Source organism: Emydura macquarii, unplaced genomic scaffold (genome assembly GCF_026122565.2).
Source record: "Emydura macquarii macquarii isolate MOO-44397 ecotype Brisbane River unplaced genomic scaffold, CSIRO-AGI_Emac_v2 contig_2473, whole genome shotgun sequence".
Lineage (NCBI taxonomy): Eukaryota > Metazoa > Chordata > Testudines > Chelidae > Emydura > Emydura macquarii.
Window position 1 is genome coordinate 21,063,424 of NW_027132610.1, and position 21,358 is coordinate 21,084,781.

Here is a 21,358-nt window from a genome sequence, read left to right on the forward strand (position 1 = left end):
AAAAAAATACTATAGCTTTTTTTGGAAAATCCTATCATAAATGAAAACTGCAAACGTGTCTAATGTATCTTTCCTTTATGAGCACTACTGTGACAACTGGGCCTATAACTTTTTGCCTGCTTGGGAATTAACAATGAAAAAGTAGGTTAAATTACTTTTAATAATGGCATAACAAGGTGCAAGAAAACCAGGCAGAAAAAATGAATTAGCCCAATCAAAAGGACCTAGTGATATAACTCAAGGACTGTATTGAGATCATGCTTGGTAACCAAGACATTGTAGGTCCAGAAATCAGTGAACCAAAACTGGTGTGTCAGAAACTAGACCTAACCGATGGGCAAACTAATGAGGGGATGGCCATTCCACCCATCACTCCCTTTTTGAGGTCCTTAAAGAAAGAAATTTTGTGGAAGACCAATCAGAGGCTATTGGAGTGAACTTCACCATCGTGGGGATCCCATTTTCTGGGATCCCAGGCCTTTGTTATCCAGACCTGAGAAATGTCCTGACCAAACCAGCCGTGGAGAGAGGATCCAGATGACATCAGCACTCCTACCAGTTCCAGAATCCCAAACACCACCTGAGATGAATCCTGAATCCCAAAAACTACCTGAGATGAAATAGGATTGGACTTTAACAACAGCAGCTCATCTCAGCTAACTTCTCTTTTATCCAAAAGGACAATTATTATCATCTTTGACATCATCTAAGACACTGTTAAACTAGGGGATTTTCCTTCTAAAAACTCTCTCATGCTAAAGGGAAAGGGAATAAGGAATGTTATTAAAATGAAAGCCTTATTTAATACTTTACATTCCGAATGTTTCAACTGTTTTCCCTTCTTTTCTTTATTTTTGATAAAGGGTTAAAAGGATGTTTAATGATGTTTGTCATGGTACTAAGCAGATCTCTATACCAAATCTCAAACCTTGTTTAACCTTGTTTAATTTTGGACAGTGACTGGGTTATGTTAACACCTTTGGCCCTATGCCATCTAAATTCATACAGCAGAACTAATGCCTTTAAGTACCTGGAGAAATATCTGTTGCTTACCTTTAGAATTATTTGCTATAATAACATCTATAGTCTTGAATCTTTGACACTGTAAGACTTTATAATGCATTTCTTCAAAATTATTTTGCTCTCTATTGTTCAGAGGCTTTCTTCCCCTGGAAAACTAGGTGGAAGGGGGACAAATAGATGGTTTTCTGCAAGAATTTTGTTCTTTTGATAGCTCTTCAAAAATCAAGCATGTTCCTACTTTTCCTTTGGACGTTTAGGATCCAGGCACGAACTACAAATGATAGATTTATATCCTTATAGCTATACATTTTCCACCTAGGAATAAAAGCCAAATTAGTCCTTCAAGCCACTATGTCTTTATAGAAAACTGGGGGGATAGGAGGGTGGGGGGGGGGGAGGGGGGGAACAGGGGATGTCAGAAGAGGGGGTTTGGGAAAGATTTTTTTCAGGATATGGTTCCCATCAAATATGATTTGTAATTGTTTAATGATATCCTGTTTAGGTTCCACTGTGGGGTGATAGGTGACAACTATCGCGGTCAGTGGGCTTCTTTTTCCTGTATTGAAGCAGGCTCTCTCCAGGTGATCCTGTGCATGATGTGAGCCTTGGAGGGGGCGGTGGCATTCTGTAGGTGTGTGGAGCAAGGGGAACCGGGAGTGGTGACAGTCTGTATGTGGAGGGCGAAGGGAAGCCGTGGAGGTGACAGTGACCTTTGGGGTTTTTTGGGGGGGGGGGGGGAGGCACTCCTGGAGCGGGTACCCCGAGGAGGCAGGGCAGTCCTAGGATGGGCAGTGACACTGTGAGGGGGAGGCAGCCCTGGAAGGGGCATGGGGACTGGGGGCAGCCTTGAAAAGGAGGGGTGGTGGTCCCGGGGTGCGGACGGGGGGGAGGCAGTTGTGGAAGTTGTGTGTGTGGGGCGGCGGGGGTGGGCAGCCGGAGGAGGCAGGTGCTCGGCGGTGTCCCCGGGGCGGCGCTGTGGGCGGCAGTCGGAGAGGGAGGCGCCATGTTAAGAGCCGCCCTTCTCTGGCCCCCGCGCTTTGGTTTCGGCTGCTCCCGCACCGCCGCGGCCCGCTTGCCTGCGCCCCCAGGTAAGCTGCGGCAAAGGCCCGCCGGGCGCGGGTCTCTCCCAGGGCGGCGCTCGCCCTGCCGGTGTGTTGCTGCAGGCCCCGGGGCGCTGCGCTGCGCTGGACGCGGCAACGGGCCCGCCCCTCTACCGACAGGCCCCGGCCGCGCTCACTGACACCGCCCCGCCGTGCCCAGGCCCCGCCGCGCTGAGCGCCCCCGGGGTGGCGGCCTCCCGGCACTGCGAGGCTCGCTGCGACCCCGGCGGGCTGGGGCCGGCTCTGCTGGCGGGCGGCGGGTTCCCCGGGGGCGCGGGGGAGGCAGCGCGGCTCCCCCGAACCGGGGCAGCTTTGTGTGGGCCGGGGCCCCGGTAACGGGAGCCTGACCCGGCTTCTTCACGCCGGCGGGGCTTGGCCATGGAGCCGTCTCCGGGCGAGCGCCAGGTGGTTGTGCGCGTCCAGCCTCCTCCGGTCACTTCGCTTCATCCAAACCGGTGTCACTTCGCGCCCGAGAAGTTGCCGCTTGTCCAGAGTCACCCAACTTCGGGCCCGGCCGCGGGGGGCTTGTTTTATCCAGTCGCGCAAGCCTTGCAGAAAGACACCAAGTTTTGCAAATGAATAGGGATTTTACTGGCGGCAGCAGGTCGCTCTGTGCTGGTGGGGGAGCGAGGTAGTGACCATGCAAATCTGCCCGTTCCCACAAGGGCCTCCTGAGAGGGGACCTGGGCATCATGTAGCCAGTGCCATGGACCGCTCTGCTCAGTGGATATCTGCAGTCGAACTAGCAAACACTATGTTCTGATGTGGCAGAAAGAAATGGAGAATAGTACAAAGAATATTGTAATGCCCATTTGTTAATTCGTGATGTGGTTGTTTCGGCATTGGTCACCCCATCTCAAAAGGATACTGCAAAAACTTAGAGGACATTCAGAGATCTGGACCCTTGGATCAAGGGCATGGAATATCCCATGTGAAGAGAGACTTAAAAGATTGGGTTGTTTATCTGAGATTGGCCATACCAGAAAAGCATATAAATAATGAGCAATGAAGAGAAGGTAAATGGGGAGCTCCTGTCCCAACACAAGAACAAAGGGACAGTCAATGAAATTAAAAGGTGGGAAATTTAACATAAAAGGAAATAATGTTCACACAATGCATAACTTGTCTATTGACCTTGCTGCCAAGGAAGTTTTGGAAGCTAAGAATTTAGCAAGATTAATGAAAAAGGATTGGACAAGTGTCTACAGCTATCAAGAATATCCTCTTAGAATGAAATGATAAAAATTTTAGAAGAGCTAATTTGGTTTAAACCCTGAAGTTTGAGTTTAAGCCAATCTCTAATACTAGAGAGTAGGATGATACCTAATGCTGGGGGCAAATTGCCATTGGGGTTCTTACTCCTTCCTCCAAAGCCTACGGTATTGTATAATTAAGACTGCAAGTCTTTCACGGAGGTCGAGGAATCTGACTTCCAGAGGTTTCCGTGAAATTATGCTCTTCGGCTTGTGCCTTGGGGCAGCGGGGTTGAAGCTGTCAGCTTCTGGGCATTGCAGGGACCTGGGAGTCCTCAGCTGGCACAGGTAGTGAGAATCCCAGAGCTCTCAGCAAGGGGGGCAGATTTCAGCCACTACGGGGCCCCCCAGCTCTAGTCTGTTGCTGGCAGGGCCCCCCCCAACTCTGAGCTGCTGCAGGTGGCAGGGACCCAGTGGCTCCGAGCCACCACCACAGTGGGGACCGTGCTGCTGTCTGCTGGGGCAGGTGGTGGGGACCCCCAGCTCTGAGCTGCTGCGGGCAGTGGGGAAACACTGCAGCCCCCAGCTGCCGCGGACAGCCCAGACTCCGGAGCACCGACTTGCCATGAGGGAATCCCCAGCCCAGACCCACCATGGACTCTGGGGGCCCCACAGCATGGGGCCCTGAAGCCTCCAGCCTCAGCTGATGGACTCCACTGCCTCCAGCTGCGGGCAGGTGTAGACCCTGAAGCACAAGCCACCAAGGGGGAACTCAGAGTCCCAGTGGTGGGACTCATCCCTCCCTTGGGCTTCAGTAATTCCCTCAGCCACCTCCCATGACCATTATTTTTAGTAAAAGTCACCGATGGTCATGGGCTTCTGTGAGCTTTTGTGTATTGCCTGTGACCAGTCCATGACTTTTACTAAAAATAACCATGACAAAATCTTAGCCTTATGGATAATGTCAGAGAGTAAATGTATACAATAGTAGATGAACTTCTGATCCAGTATGCAGTTCTTATGTTTGTATTAGGTTTCAGATACTAAAACTTTCTATAAACTGTTAAGTGGACTTCCTATATTTTTAAATCTTTTTTTTCTATAATTTACTGTCTTGAAAGAAGGCAGGCAATAATACTAATTTTTTTTCAAAAATGTTTTTCTTTAAAACAGCAGAAGGGAATTGGGGTGGAGAGAGAAGGGAAACTTTTAAATCCAAAATATCTGTTGAAATAATGAAGGGGCTGTAATCCACCTCTCCTTGGAATCCCCCTGCCTGACTCATGTATTTATGTAGCTTCAGTCAGATGGTAAAGGAAATGAACAGAGCCTCAGGGAAATCTTCTGTGTAATAGTTTTCATGTTAGACACAAATGCAACCCCACTCAAAGTAGAGGGAGTGATCTTCCATGTGAGGGAACACTCTGAGCTTCTTTGCTTCAACACTTTCAAAATTAATCTCTTCCTCTTATCTGACAGCAGGTAATGTAGTGGTGGTTCCTTATCTAGACAACTGCAGGTTCCTGGCTTGCCTTCCCTTCCCTTCCATCTCTCCTTCCAGTTGCCAAATCTACCTTATTCTTCTTCAGTACTGATGATTTTCCTCCCAGCTACTTGAATCTTTACACTAGTTTCCCTCACATATCAAGTTTAGATAGTATTCCATTTACTCTTAAAACTCTCCATAATTCCATCGCTGTCTTTCTTCTCCTATATTACTTATGATTTGTCTACAATCTAACTTTTGTTTCCTTTCCCTCTAGTTTTTGTGCCTTCTTTAATTTTGCCTAGTAATGTCTCTGACTTAAGATGTGTCAAAGGCCCATCCTTTTCATCTGAAAACACTTAAGGAATTCCCCCATTCTATTTCAGAATCAAATGCACCTATTTTTGGATGGTATCTCCCATGGTTAAAACTTAGAGACAAGGTGAGTGAGGTAATATATTTTATTGGACCAGCTTCTGTTGGTGAGAGAGACAAGCTTTCTAGTTAAACAGTGTTCTTCTTCAGGTCTGACCTGTGTAGCTTGAAAGCTTATGTCTCTCACCAACAGAAGTTGCTCCAGTAAAAGATATTACGTCACTCACTTTGTGTGTCCAATATTCTGGGAGCGACAAGGCTACAACAACACTGCATAGTATTAAAACTTATCAGAAATTAGGTGTAGACAAATCAGTATTGTGTTAACTGATAAATTCCTGTGCAAATGTTGAATTGTTCCTTACAATATATTCTCCACTTTATTTTGCTTACTTTTTAAATACCTTCTATACAATTAGATTATTCAGTAGATTGATAGAGCTCATTGGTAGGAAATTTCTCCTGATCCTCAGATTGAAATTTCCTTTGCCTGATTGCATTCTATTGGTGATCCCACTTCTGGAAAAGCTTATTCTGTTATATTCCCTTTCCTTTAGTTGCTTTTTTCAACCTATTGAAAACACATTGATTTCATTGAAGTTACAATAAAAAAGAATTTGATTGATTGCATATAGTTCTTTTCGACCAAAGCTTTCAAAACTGGGTATCTTGAGCATGAATTTAGAAGTTCAGTTTTAGGCACACAGATTTGAAAAAATTGACCATTACATTAGTACATGTACATACAGTACATTTTTGTTATGGGAATTGGCATTGATATAATCAAATTCTAATGTAATTATATAAAAAACATTATAGACAAAAAAAATTAGCCATGGACACAGAGAAATATTAATTTTGTATATAAAAATGAATATATATACATAAAGTGTAAAGATCTGGATAGCAATGGAATTGTTCTGTTACAAAAACTGTTTCCTTTGTTCTTCTGCAGGATTATATCATTTTAATTTATCACATTTTGGGTTTGAACAAAAGTACAGTTAGTTGAACAGATAAACATAAATACTATCATTTACATGTGACATTGAAGTTGGATTAAAAATCTAACAACCCCAAGGCATCCAGAAACATCCATTGTCTCTTTGCATGTTAAAAGAATATTTAACTGAAGAGCTTCTAATTTACAATATACCACGTGGCTTTTATTTAGAATCTGTGACTTAAGTTAAATGTAACAATTTTCTCTTTGGATTTATAGTTTTTAAAAGTTCCTAAAGATGACATTTGCATTTTTGTTGGTGTTTTCATGGTTGAACACAAAACATTTGGTTAGAATTTAAACTTATGGTAACAGAAGGAGCACAAAAGGAAGGTAATAGGCATCAAAATTAATGGGTGATGTTACTTTCTTAGCAAGACAAATTTCTGTTAAGATGGTGCTGTACATAAGACAGAAAACTACATCAGGCTAACATTTTATAGCAGTGGGATAGTCCTTTTTAACTTTCTGCAGCTTTTAATAAAAATTGTGTGGTAAAGATATGGCTGGTAGGTATATTTATTATTTGTATGGTGGTAGTGCCTATGAGGCCCTAGTCATGGACTCTGTCCCCACTGTGCTAGTTCCTGTCTAACATAACATAACAAACTCTGTCGTATGGTTTACCTGTAAGGCAGGAGACAATAGTGAATGCAGGAAATATGGAGCAGGGCTTTTTATTAGGGATGTAAGGAGATAAGCCAGCTCATTGTCTTCTGTGTTTAAACAGACATTGCATGACTGATAAAAATATAGAGCACAAGCAGGCATAGAGCTTGGATTAGAACTGAATTTCCCGGCTCCTACTTCTGTGTTCAAACAGACATTGCATGACTGATAAAAAACATCTCTAGTGAACTGCTACTGTTGCATGATATTTGGCCATGGTAGCATCCTGAATGATAAAATCCCCTTTCCTTTCCCCACTCTTCTAGAGCAGTGTGCTGCTTTTTCTCCTCCTCCCTACAAAAGACAACATGAAATTGGTGGGTCACCTTACTAAAAACTTTGGGAACCACTGTTTTAGAAGATATTTCTCTGGGTAGTTGAGGGCGGATAGTGAGATTAGCAGATACACCATGTTGACTTAATTAGGAAAAATGGAGTATGAAATAGAAGTACCGTAGAACCTCAAAGATCCAAACACCTTGGGAATGGAGGTTGTTTGTAACTCTGAAATGTTCGTAACTCTGAACAAAACATTATGGTACAGTATTCTGTAGTCAGTGTCTTCCAGCTGAGTCCTGGGAGAGATCTCTGCAGCGGTGGCACCTGGCAGTACTGCCTAGTTTGCAAGCAGCTCCCTGCCCTATTCCTGTTTCTTGCCTTTGGGCTGAACTGGGGGGGGCCCTCACTTTGGTACCACAAACCCTATCCCTCAGCTGCCTCTCCAGAGCTCGCTCTGCTCTGTGCACTGCTTTCCATGTTCCAGAGGTAGCATGTGACAGGGGATTGGTGCTGCCAACGCCCCTCGCTCCCCTACCCCTTACACTCCTAGAAGTGTTGGCAGGATCCAAGAGTGCAGCCACAGGCAAAGGTTGGGCTGCATCTGTGCACAGGCTATGGCCTGTTAAAACTCCTTGAGGCAGCAGTTCCGACTCTGACTCCCACTCGAGCTCCAGGCCAGGCTTTGGCTGCAACCTTCAGTTCCTTGCAGCATCAGCAGCTGGCTGTGGCAGCTTTCTTTCCTGGGCTGTAGGGGGAGGGTGTGAAAACAGCTTCCCCCCTCCTGGTGGATTGGGAGGGGGTGAAACACTGCCCTTGGCTTACAGGAAACAGGTTAAACCCCGAGCTGTTGCTGCTCTGCATGCTGACTTTTCAGATGCAATACAGGCACAGTATAGCATTTGCTTTCTTTTTTTTCCCCCTTCCGTTGCTGCCGGATTGCTTACTTCCGGTTTCACATGGTGTTCGGTTGACCAGTCAGTTTGTAACTCTGGTGTAAGTATCTTTGAGGTTCTACTTTACTGGAATGGAAAGTTAGTTCTCATAATTCTGTCCTCTTCCCACATATTCCCTTATGTTCTGCCTAGTTTCCTACCTCACTACTTCATTTGTCTCTGCTTGTTCCTGGCTCAGACATTCCTCAGTGAGTGCCTGGAATGGTCTCTCACTATATGCCAAGGACTACTGAAAGAAACATTAAAAAACTACTGAAAACCCAACTGTTCAGTTAAGTGTTTAATATGTAATAGCCGTGATCTGCTCTGTCTGGTTTTGTCTTGTATTCTTTGCTTGTACCTTTAGATTGTAAACCCTTAGAGGTGGAGTTCTGTTATCTTTTTGTTACTGACTTGCTATTCAGTAGTACCATGGGTATTTAAGGTGCTGTGTATCCGTCAGTGACAACATTAAAAATGATTAAAATATTAATTTTAATGTTAGACTAAATTAGAGATTTTCTTGTAAAGGAATAAGTAGGGTAGAAAATGAGCATGATGGAGCTAAGGATTCTTAGGGCTTTGTAAGAGTCCTTCAATTCAACCTGAGATACTAGTTAACTTTTAACTGGTATAAACCAAAACCATGTGGTTATGATGCTATACAGCATTTCTCATTTAACGCCCTCAAATCACTTCACAAACCTTGATTAAACCATATAAAACTGGTACAGAGCCTCAAGCAGAAATTCATGTGATTTAACCATTTTGTTTGCTCAAAAAAGTTTTAAAAAATACAAAGAATATTTTTGTGAAGAAAATGTTGATGGGAAGAAACAAAGATAGAGGCAGAGGAAATGCATGAAGGCCACAGTGTGAAATGGGAAGAAGCTGCAAATGCAGTTGGACTTCTCAGTATGATATCAGATTAGTAGCAAAAAAATTTTTATTAGGGAAATATTGTTTTTTGGACTCTTAGAATGTAGAGAATAAATCTGTTAGTTCTTCTAGCCCATCTCCCTCTCACTGCAGTTGTGCTGATTACTGCAAGTGTTCTGGGTGAGTTTCAGCAGAAATATTTTAATATGTTTGAATGTTATCTAATTTTCCAGAGCTGATTGCAAAAGTATGTTTTTATATTTGTCAAGTTCCTTATTTTTATATAAGGATCGAGGGATGTCAACCTGATAAGATGGAATACTGATATTGTACAGTAAAGCAGTAATGTACAAACTAGTGTTAATGTTTACAGCCTAGGGGTAGCAAGAATAATTGTGTAATAAATAGTTTTGAGAATAAATGTAAAAGGATTTGGAGCATTCCAAAGACATTGCCTTCCAAAGATGCTATGAGTCTGGTTCACTACTGTGTTACTCCAGTTTTATGCTAGTGTAATGCTATCATAGTCCATGGAAGTTACACCAGAGTAAAATTGTAGTAATTGAATTAGGGCCCAAAATGTACAGTTGAGCTCTTATTGTCTTAATGTAAAGATTTAAATAACAGTTTCTTCAAGATACAGATAGTTTAAAAGGCTCTATTTACTTTCTACTAGCTAGCTAGCAAAAGTGAAGGTATTTGGGTAGTAAGTTTTTAAGAGGTTAAATTCCCAAGCACAAAGGGTATGGTGAGAAAACATATTTCTAGAGTTAATTTATGAACAAAATGAAGCCAAAGGAAAGGGTAATTTCTGTTCTGTACTATTCTGTTCCTTGCCAGGCTTGGAATTTAATATTTGGAAAGGAAGAATAACACAATGATCCCAAAACAGTAGGTTTTAAATGTAAATAAATTTTAACTGCGTAGTGTAGGAGTAGATTCTGGAGAGTAAAAGACTATAGCTTGCCAGAGATGGAATGCCTTCAGAAGACAAAAAAAAATTCAAACCTGTGTACCCCCAAAAAAGAAATGAGGAGATGTCTTGGTAACTCGATCCCACTCCCTTCACACCATTGCTGTTGTCTCCTCTATTAAAAGTAAGAAAGAAAAAATAATCTTGGCAAACAGTCACAAATTTGGTTTCCTATTATAGACCATAATTATTAAACCTGAAATGTTCATGTAAGCAAACTGAAATATTGTTTCTGAAATATGGAAATAATTTGTGTAACTGGAAGGTAACTTCTTTGTTAAAATCAGGTGGATTGTAGTCACCTGAAAAAATGGCCATTCAAAGTATTAAAAAATAAATAAATGCGTGGCTCGAGACTCTGTTTTGAGAAATTGTAATTCTAAGTAAAGGTGCCACAAATGGATAGTATTTGTTTATTTTATTTATTTATTTTTGTTAACAGCTGAGATTATGGCACTGAAACAGATTTCCAGCAACAAATGCTTTGAGGGTTTCCAGAAGGTGTTTGAACATGACAGGTAAATGTTACAAAGGCAACCTAAAATTTAGCAGAAGGAGAGCAACGGCAATATCATTTACTTACAGTATTTCCATAGTCAAAAGAAAAAGACAAAATATGCATTTCCCTGATACTAATATCAGTATTTTAGTAGCTTAATTTTTATATTAATATTTTGTCTTCAACTTACTGTTTGCTTTATTCTATTTTTAAACTCTTAATATTAGCTTTGCAGGGGATAAACATTAATAGTAAATTTACTATCCTAGAAAATAAATCAATGTCCTGAGAACTGGTCTCATCACCTTGGGCTGCTGTATTTGCAGGATAGGGATATTAATATATTTTAACGTCTATGTGAATGAAGCAGTAAGTGTTCTATTTACATGACCAGAAGCTTCAAACAAACCAAGACAAGTAGAAACAATCTTTTCATTTAATGAGGAGGAATTACCTATACAACTATATATAAGCATATAGCTTTCTGGTCTCTAAAATACACCCATTACCATGAATCAGCAATTCTTTGCAGAGAAAGAGAGAGACTCTTAGATAAAGGTCAAACTCCAGTTACTTATGTAAGTCTTTCCGCCCTGTTTGCTTGTGGCATGAAATGGAGTATAATTTAAATATATTAGAATATTGATTAGGTGCTTGTCCATCTTTTGATGCACTTTTTGAATTAGAGTATATATTCCTTTATATGTTACTGCTGCTGGTAGATCTTGCATCTAAAGAAAGTAGCTTTTGAAGAAAAAAATGCTTTCTATTGGCTGTTTTAATATTTAATAAAAATAGGGCAACTGATTAGTCTATCAAACTGGGAGACTGAAACAACTTGACTTTTGCTTCTATATGTACTGCACTGTAAATTATGTGAGCTATCTGTATATGTTCTTAAAATAAGTCTCTTATTTTACAGATAAGTTAAGTTCAACATTGGTAGGTCTGGAATTCCAATGCTAATTTTCAAAATATTTCCTACCACCCAGACTGTGAGGATCTGCTTTATTTTTTGTTTCTTTTGTTAATATATTTAAAACATAGAAATGCAGTCTGTGTTACTCAGTAGGGCCAATGTAGCTCACTTTATATTGTAATTCACTTCATACAAAATTTTAAGAGTGCAAGTGAAGCATTCTCCATTGAACCAACAATGGCCAAGTCAAGAAATTGTGATTAGTATTCTAGAAATGCAGAGATAAACCTTAGGTGAGCTTTTATTTTTAATGATCATCCTGGGCCTGTCAGTTAAATAGTGTTAATCAAATGTATTTTGTTGCTACAGTACAGAGTTAAAATGCAAAATGAGATTTGGAATCTATTTGCCACCAAAAGCAGAAACTGGAAAATGCCCTGTGCTGTACTGGCTCTCAGGTAAGTGATGTGAACTTCAGTATTTTTAAAATATACTATTAGGTCAGTTTAAGACCCAAAATTTACTAGTATGTAAAAAACAGAGTGGGGTAAATTGAAATACTTCTATGGCAATTCTTAAATTCCATTGAAAACTGTTTGTGTTGGGGTTTAAACACTCTCCTGCAACGTGGTATTGTGCCAGCACCTGAATCAGCCAGCCTTCTGGAGCTAGACTGCCAGATTTATGGCCTTTTTTTTTTTTTTTGGTAGGCTGATGGAGCAGTGCAGAGCAATTTGAAGGATCTGGCTTTTCACATGCAAAAAAATCTAGAGCCTATATATTGTTGGTGGGCCTTCAGCTCATATTGACTAAATCTTCAGATAGATTTCGGATATTCTATGTGACTAAGCTGAAATTTGATTTTAAAAGTTTGTTGTATGTAAATTGTAGAGCCTAAACAGCTTGTGGTTGGCTGCTGTTTGCATTCTCCATAGTTATTTTCCTCTATGGGGCTGTTTTTGGGATTTGTTAAAGAAAAAATTATCAGAACTAAACAAGTAGGGTGGAATCCACAACGGGGAAAACTGTGTCCTATTTACGTAAACTTGTTATATGAAAATTTGAAAATGTTTCAGCCTGTGTCCATGCTTTAGGATACTGTACTATCTAGATCTCATCAGGGAGTGGATATACTGTAAAATATTATACTTAATGAATAGGGTGACTGTTGAAGAGTGACATTACAGTTCTAGAAGAAATTTTAACAGGAACCACCAGTTCTATTAATAAATAGACAATTAATAAATTAACACCAGTTGTATTAATAAATCAGACTAAGTTTGATATATGAATTTTACCACAGGTACTTTGTATATATAAGATGTAGAATTTAGTTTAAAAAAACCCTGAAAACCTGTCCCAATATATGCTATATCAATTTAAGCAGAAGTTGCTGAAAGCAATGTTTTGCAGCCTATTGTAATTTTACCAGTAGTCCAGTATGTAGCTATGATAAAGTTTACTTGTTACTTTTGATATTTTCCCCCAATTACCTTCTTTAACTGTTAAAATTTTGTATGAATTAAGAAACAAATAACAAATTTATATTAGTGATGGCTGGCAAAGTTAATAAAGAACTCAGTTCAGTGCACAAACATCAGTCACTAAAATTAGAGGCTGTTACAATAACATTAAAGCTAGTGGAAGTACAACGGTAGAATAGGCCAGTAGATGTATGATCCTAAGCCTTAACCTGTACTTGATTCCCATTATAAGTGAGTGTTGTGCACAAGGAATGATGACAGATTGCGTAATAATGTTAACATCTAATATTGGAAGCTATTTGTAGATTAGAAAAAATTGTCTGAGGTAATACCAGAACTCTTATGCAGCAACTACAGTAAAATAACTAATTACAAGCATGCTGCTTTAGCTAATAAGTCAATCAGTTGAAACTACCTAAAGCTTACCATAGGTGAAGGCGAAAACTACAATCAGTAACTCTTCCTACATGGCACTGTGAAGAATCCTTAAAATACTGGTCTAAGCTATCATAGCTTGCAATTTGACTTCAGTCTCAAACCTGCTCTGACATAAGAAGCATATGTTGCTATGGATCTTGGGGGCTGGGGAGCCACCAGGCTTATTATAATAGCTAACTAATGAAATATAGGACTTTGTTTTGTCACTTAATATCTTCTCAAATGGTATCTATCTGAAATACACAGTGTTTGAGCAAACTCTGCTTATGGTAAATGAATAAGCACCTGTGTGGCTCGGTGAATGAAACATTCAGTGACCTAATCATGGCCATGGCCATAACCTAACCACAGACAAAATCCCAAAGATGTTTAAAAGGAATGGTGGTTGGTACAAGTGGGAAATGGAAACTTAGTACGATCAAACCTTTTTTCCTGTGGAAATGTGAAAATGTAACTGAGTCTGTTTCTATGGACTGTTAACAATTGCTTGTTCAAATTCTTTATTCATGGTTAAAGCATGAATTCCATTTATTTTTAAACTTTTCTAGTATATGTTGAAAGCTGGAATGCTGTGAGTAGTATGTAACCAGTCATATTTTTATCTGTAGGATTAACTTGCACAGAACAGAACTTTATAACCAAATCTGGTTTTCATCAAGCTGCAGCTGAACATGGCCTCATTATAGTAGCACCAGATACCAGCCCACGTAAGTGTCTGCAGGTTACATGATGAGTCTTATAAATATAAATGCTTACTGATGCTTATCCCCAAAGAGTGGAACGATTCATGTTACTACTAAATGTACTGGTGTAATTGTATCTGCATTTGGAATGTTGTTCCATCTCTAGGTTCTATAGTTTATACCAGTTTGCTCAGATTATTGTTTAATATATACTTAATGAATCGTAACTTTAGAACTCCACTATTAAAACCACTTTAATACAAATACCCTAAAATTAAGATAAGGGGGTAGTTCAGCTCACACACTGGCAATGTAAGACTGTCATCCCCCTCTATTTTTTTCAAATTCTCCAAAATCCCTGGCTTACACTCCATGTAACATTGTGGTGTATACCAGTGATACTCAGGCTTGAGAGCCGCAAGTGGCTCGTTAATGTCTCCTGCAGCTCTTTGCAGCACGTGATATTAAAACACTGCATGATTTTAATTATTAACCAGTCTGGATGCTTTTACTATGTTAACCAATTGGTCAGTCATTTTGATGTAAGAATAATATATATAGTAAATGAAACTATGAATTCTCACTTCTGTGGATCTTTTGGGTAATGTTGATTGCTAATTCGGCTCCTGAATCACTGAGGTCTTGCAGGCACTGCACAAACAAACAACATCAAGACAGTCCCTGCCCTAGAGAGCTCATTATCTAAGATTCAGACAAAATGCAACAGGTGAATAAACTTACAAGCTAAGAGGAAGAATCAAGTTATAGTAGTGTGACGGTGCAGTTTATCTTTGTCATCAGATTTGTCCAGTCCCATTATTTCCCCTGTTGGTGGTTTAGCCCTCCAGCTGAATGAAAAGCTCTCTTTCATGGTAAACAGAAATAATCAAACAGGAAAACATGGAACACATGGCTTTAAAGCCTCTTTATCAGGATGTAAGTGAACATTTTTTCCCTTTATTGCAGGCATTTGCCTCTCTTCATGGTGTCCCAAACAGTCCTTTGCGTCTGCTCCTCTGCAGACTTCCTCCCAGACTCTTTTCCAGGTTTTTTCCTTAGCCCTTTCCTTTAGCAGGATTAACACACTTGTCCTTCCCTAGTCTCTTCCTTGACAGAGAGATTCACAGCAAGTGCTACCATCTCTCTTAGACAGTGGCAACCAGCACTTTTATGCTCAGCATACTTTGTTTGCAGCCTACAGTTCCCATGATTCCTGAGCTACAACTTCCAGAATCCCTCTGTTTTTGGCAGAGTCCTTGTCACAGGAGTGAGCTGAACTTTGATCTTCTTAAAATCCTTGTGACAAGGAGGCAGGTGTGTGTATATAAATTGTTCTAACAGTTGTGTCAGATTAGATATGAATTTGCAATTTAATATGAGCGCAGAAAAGGCCCTTGTAATTCTGGCTTGCATAAACAGGCATGTTATCGAGGAAGAAAGTACTGGTCCCTGTGTTAAATACTATGTTCAGTTCTGGGACCCGTTGTTATTGGCAAATCATAGACAAACTGAAGATGTATAAGAGATGTTTGGATGGACTGAATTTAAGGGAAACACACAAAAATTAAGTAATAGTATAACCTTGATGAAGGAGGATATGTCTACAATTATTTAAAAGAGGAATGACTTAGGTTTTATAAGAGATTATAATTGATAGGAAACAGAAAATGTTAATTTAGAATTAATATACAGAAGATATTCCTGATAATGAAATTTACTAGACTGGAAACTTCCCAGGAAAGAAGTGGAACATATAATTCAAAACTAGACTGGACAAAGCATTCAAAGATATATGGTAGCATAGGGTACCTTGTATTGGCAGGAGAATAGACTGGATTTTCTGTTTCTAACATGTTCCTAACGTATTTGATAAGAAGTATAGTATAGACTGATAGTAAAGTTCAGTCAAATGAATATCTGATTGTACATCAGTGACAAATTTTGATATTTTAAAAAGTTAATACCTGTTTTTTTTAAAAAAGTTATACATATATATGTGTGTGTGCATGGTCTTGATAAATCTGTGTGCAACATTTATCTGTATATGTGAAGCTCTTTTGAAAACGGTTGAAGGGATGACGAAAAGTGAAAACTATAAGAATACTTTTCTCTTTCCACATACTTGTGGATTTCAGAGCACTTTGAAAACATTAATGAATTAAACATCAAAACCAATGTATTATTGCTTAAATGTCATTATTATCCTCATTCTACAGTTTTGGGGAAACAGGCACAGATGTTAAATTTATCCAGGTCCGCTTAGAAGGGTATGGTTTATATCATGAAAAGAATACCTTAGCACCAAACATCTGATAAAGATGGGACAATAAACATAGAATCACTTTTCCATGGTAGGTGGCTGCAATATTGAAGGAGAAGATGAGAGCTGGGACTTCGGCACAGGTGCTGGTTTTTATGTAGACGCCACTGAAGAACCATGGAAAACCAACTATAGAATGTACTCGTACATAAAGGATGAGGTGACTTTTCCAAATAAATGAAATTTAACATATTTAGTAACGTTAATCTCCTTTGAAGATTAGAGGGACTGACCTGCTCTTAATTGAACTATTGTAGTGAGATGGCTGTTTGTCATGCATATCAAAGTTGAACCATTTTCATTAGCAGTCAAGTGTCGTCATTTTCAAAAGAGAATGCTTGAACAAATCTATTAAGATGATAAATAATGCAGAGAAGTCTGTTAATTTGCAGCATGTATGGTCCCAACTAAAAACTAATGTTGACAGGGACATGAAATACAAAAGACCTCTCCAGAACAAGTTGTCATTCTTGTTTTGTGAGAACATAGGGATTTCGTTAAAATGAGAACAAGATGATAATGAAAGATCAAAATCTTGTTATACAAGTACATATACATAAATGTGTTGCAATAATATGTCTAAATTGATTTCCATCTTGCAGAGCATGGAATTATTGAATAATGTTAGATGTTTGAAATGTTTCCTTTTCTTTTATTAGTGATATTCTGTAGTTGAGAGTTTTCAGACTGTGACTTAAACTGTTAAATTATACAAGTACAAAACAAACTTTAATCTCTGTTATTTTATCTGTATTAAAACACAGTAGTAGATCACATTAAGTTGTGTGACTCTCAAAGTCTAAACATATTAAAGTCTTCCTTTTTTGGTCGATTTTTTTCCCCAGCTGCCTAAATTAATAAATGCCAATTTTCCAGCTGACTCAGAAAGGATGTCTGTTTTTGGGCACTCAATGGGAGGCCATGGAGCTCTTATCCTTGCCTTGAAGAATCCTGGAAAATACAAAGTAAGATACTAAGTTTTATACAATCTTCTAGGGAAAAAAGCAGTTTAAAAATCAAATTCAAGTTAAAGTCTCTGTTGTTGCAACCTTAAAGATTACACATAACTTTATTTTTAATCCTAATAGTTAATAGTTATTTTTAATCCTAATAGTTGGTACTAGCACTGAATGCTACTGTAAAATGCATTATTACTTGGCATTGGTGAAATACCAAATACAGAATTCAAAGAGTTAAAAACTGAATTAAATCTCTGCTCCAGTGGAGAATATAAAAAAGTCTTATTGCTGTTCTATGCAGACTATTGTGGTTAAGTAGCAGCAGATTCATGTGGTTGTAGTATAGCTATGGCATCACACAGAATGGACTTCTATCTTGAATGGCCTCTTGCAAGTCGTCTTCCTTCGTCACGAGTCAATATGGAAAGATTTGGGCTTCTTAAATCCCTCAAATCACATCTTTCAATCTCATTTATGGCTGATGTCATGCTCTACTTTCTTAGAACTCAGCTCTGTAAATCTTCTGTAGATATCTACCTTCTTCTGCCCATTGGACAGGACCTCATCGTTGCAATCATCTGGGCAGATTTGCAACTGGTTGGAATCATCTAAGTATCACCTCATTTGTGACAATATCAAACCAAATTGATGCTAAGAATACACCATACATTTTGACATGGAAAACTGTTTAGTTTTCTGTCCTCGGATGTTTTAATGGCCTTGTTTTTGCTCTACATAACAGGGTAGTCACCACCACCACATTGAACACTCGTGTCTTAGTTGTTACACAGATATTCCACTGCTCAAACAGAGTCCTTTGAGGATGCTGAAATGCCTTTGATGCAAGACTGATCCGACATGACGTTTTTGGTTATGGAATCTCCTGTTGTCAACCGACTACCAAGATAGATAAAACTATTCACCCATTTAATGCCATTACTGTCTACATGTGGCATCGGCATGTCGTCATTTCCATTTTATAGGAGGCATGCCTAACTTTAGTTTTATCACCATTAATTTTAAGACCCATAGATTCTTCAATTTTTCTGAGGATTTAATGTGCCTAATGGAGGAATTTTACCATGGTACTGTTACACTCAAAATTTGGACCCAAGAGACCCTATAATGGCTTAGTTATATTAATGGACCAATCACAAGCCTTGTCTCTATAAGTGGGTAACGGGAGGTGGCTCACCTTAGAGGATTTGTAAGGGTTTACCAGAGGTTTTCCTTTAAATCATTGGAAAACTCCCTAGAAATGCCTGCCTCAGCTTACGCTTGGGAGGAGGACACGGATACAACCTTCCACTCAAAGGATTGATGGACAGTAATTTCTTCCAAAAAATGTCTTTTACAATTGGACTCTTCAATCAAAAATCAACATAATGTAACAAATGACATAGGTCACCTGAGACAATACAGGATACCATAAATTATGTAATCTAATGCGACTCAACATCAAATATAACGTAAACCATAAAGATGCAGTGTAATACTTATAACAAATTGACACTTCCTTAGTGTACATTATAACCATGTTGTAATATGTGAATACTTGGTGCAGCATAGTACACAGTGTAGCAGACATACAGTGTTGCAACATATAGTACAGAGAGAAAAGACCCTTCATACATATATGTAAAGCCTTAATACAGTGTTGTAATATAAAATTAAACCTATTACAGTGTAACACCCAAATTCCTTATTCATCTGTATAAAGTAACATTACAATATTACACATTCAATAACATTACTACAAAATAACATTCTATGAGTGTTGATCAGGCAATTATAGAATGGATGGGGTAAGAGGCCATTCCCACACAAGTATCCAGTTTTATTTACAATCATATTAATACATTCCTTATCCTTAGAGGAGTTATACTTTCCTTCTTCTTGATCAAATCCCTCTGACTCATCTCAGGGGTCCTTCTGCTCTGTCAAGCTGCGTGCTGCAGCTGCCTTCTGTTGTCTTTTTCTCCTCTGGCCATCAAAACCACCCACACTTAAGCCTGTCAGCTCTCTGCCTTATATATGTTTTCTGACCCTTTCTGATTGCTTGTGTTCTTAAATGCCAGTTATTAGCATAGTTCCCTCCCAATGGGGTGATGTCTTTTTGACCAATCAGTTGTCTGATATGCTAATTAGTTTTGCCTGTCACTTGAGCTGGACCTCCTTGAGAACTTCCTACCTATCTAACTGACTCCTCCCTTCAGGTATTTAGGAACTTGACCTTTATTTCACACTAGTCTACCTGTCTGCTATTGGTCAGTTTTCTTAAGACCTCCATTTTGTTTCTTCCCTGATATGAAATCATTGTGGCCACCATTTTGGATTTCTAGCTAAACCTGCTCTAAACTATTTATAAAAAGCTTTAAATCTGAAGCTAACTATATTTTTATACATGGCTAAACATTATGATTCTGTCACCACCTTTTGTTATGCTAATTAGAACAAATAATCCATGATGTTTTTTCTTCCTCTCTGCCCGCTTTTCAGGCATATGGCTAAATGCTGTCTTTGGTGCTGATCTCTTACATGAACTAGAGCAGCTTGAAAATCAGTACATCCAGTTGTGTGAGGGTCGAAGATAGTATTGAGAATCAGGAGTATGCCAGGGCTGTGTTCTCTCACCTATGTTATTTCTAATTGACTATGTGATGACAAAGCTGATGGAGGCCTAAGTCAGAGATTTAAAGATATTCAAATTTAAAGATTCATCTTTAGAGGATGTTGAGTATGCAAATGATATTGCCTTATGTGGAGAGACTACTGACCAACTACAGCTTATGCTGGAAGGTCTTCAAAAAAAAAATTGCAGAATTATGGGATTTAAGATAATTAAAGTCTATTATTACTAGTTCCTGTTGATTCCATAGTTATTTCATGTCATCAAAGTTATATGGTACCTTTCACCATCTCTTACTCAGCAAAAGTTTTTGGTCTTGGATCACTGAGGGCATCTGAGACATGATCTCAGGCCATGTCTACACTACAAAATAATGTGGCCCTAACTTACGTCAGCATATAGTCACCACAGATATAAAATTGCTTGTATGTGTGCACACTTGGTTCTTTGCATTGGCAGTGCGCGGCATTGTGGGACAGCTCCTGAAAGCCAGTGTGGGGCATTATGGGACAACTCCTGAAAGACCTAAGCAATGCAGTATCTGCACTAACACTGCATCAACCTAATTACATGGACCTTGACTCTGTCACTCTGGGACTCTAAATTGGCATAGAGAGGCATTGATGTCAGCCGGAGCCAAATCTAAGTGAAGACACTTCCACAGCTCTGTCAGCGCAAGGCAGCTTAGGTTGACCTAACCCTGTAGTGTAGACCAGGCCTCAGTCTATGCTGTGAGAGCATTTAGAATTATCTGGGAAATGCTTCCCATTTGAACCTAAGTATAACACCATGGGCCTGATTCTATTTTCATTTACACTGGAAAGAATTGGGAGTTACTCCCTTGACATTAGTGGAATTATAGCAGTGTAATATCTGTTTAAGTGAGGGAGAGTTAGATTCTCCTCTCCTGGTGGCAGAGGTCTATTGGATGAGGGTCCTTGCCTCTTCAACTCCTCCCTTCAGCAGCATGGCAATGCTGTAGTCTGGTGACCTTCAGGGTACTATACAAGAGACCTCCTTGTAGCTGATTACTTGACTAATTGTTTTTGTTCTCTTGTGATGTAATCTCTAAAGTGCCTAGCTGCCACAGTAGTAACACTATTGAAATGATAAATTAATAGACCAGTTTCAGTACCTATTCTTTCAAAAACGTTTGAGTATCTAAAAATCTTCCATCTTTTTCAGTATCTTTTTTATTTAGAGTTCAATAGTTTATATTTTTCTAGTTTCATTGTTTACAATTAAACTGTTGCTATATTATCTAATAGAAGCAGAAGCAGTATAAGTTACCCAAATACAAGAGAACAGGTGATAGATGAAGTGAAGTGTGATGAGTTATAAAATCCCTTATAAAATAAGAGTGAAACATGTTAAGTGGACAGAATCATAGAAGTCAGAGATGGGAAAAGATCTATGAAAGATTCCTCAAGGCTAACTTAGAAAACATTACTTATCAAATTCTATAGAGCTTGATATACATATATTTTCTATTGTAATTTAATCAGTAATGAGCAA

General features: G+C 39.2%; 1 protein-coding gene across 2 annotated transcripts in view; it reads left to right on the forward strand.

Moving 5' to 3' along the window:
• Positions 1 to 1,704: 1,704 nt before the first annotated feature.
• The window catches only part of ESD (esterase D), a 35,034-nt gene continuing 15,380 nt past the window's right edge, over positions 1,705 to 21,358 (forward strand). The window contains exons 1-6 of one of the 2 annotated variants that reach the window (XM_067563123.1): positions 1,705 to 1,722; positions 10,355 to 10,430; positions 11,700 to 11,788; positions 13,861 to 13,959; positions 16,291 to 16,415; positions 17,101 to 17,220. In XM_067563123.1, the coding sequence (XP_067419224.1) occupies positions 10,363 to 10,430; positions 11,700 to 11,788; positions 13,861 to 13,959; positions 16,291 to 16,415; positions 17,101 to 17,220 (501 nt within the window). In that variant the 5' untranslated portion in view covers positions 1,705 to 1,722; positions 10,355 to 10,362. Of the gene's footprint in view, positions 1,723 to 2,032; positions 2,112 to 10,354; positions 10,431 to 11,699; positions 11,789 to 13,860; positions 13,960 to 16,290; positions 16,416 to 17,100; positions 17,221 to 21,358 lie in introns of those variants that run through there. The other variant, XM_067563122.1, reaches the window with a different exon arrangement.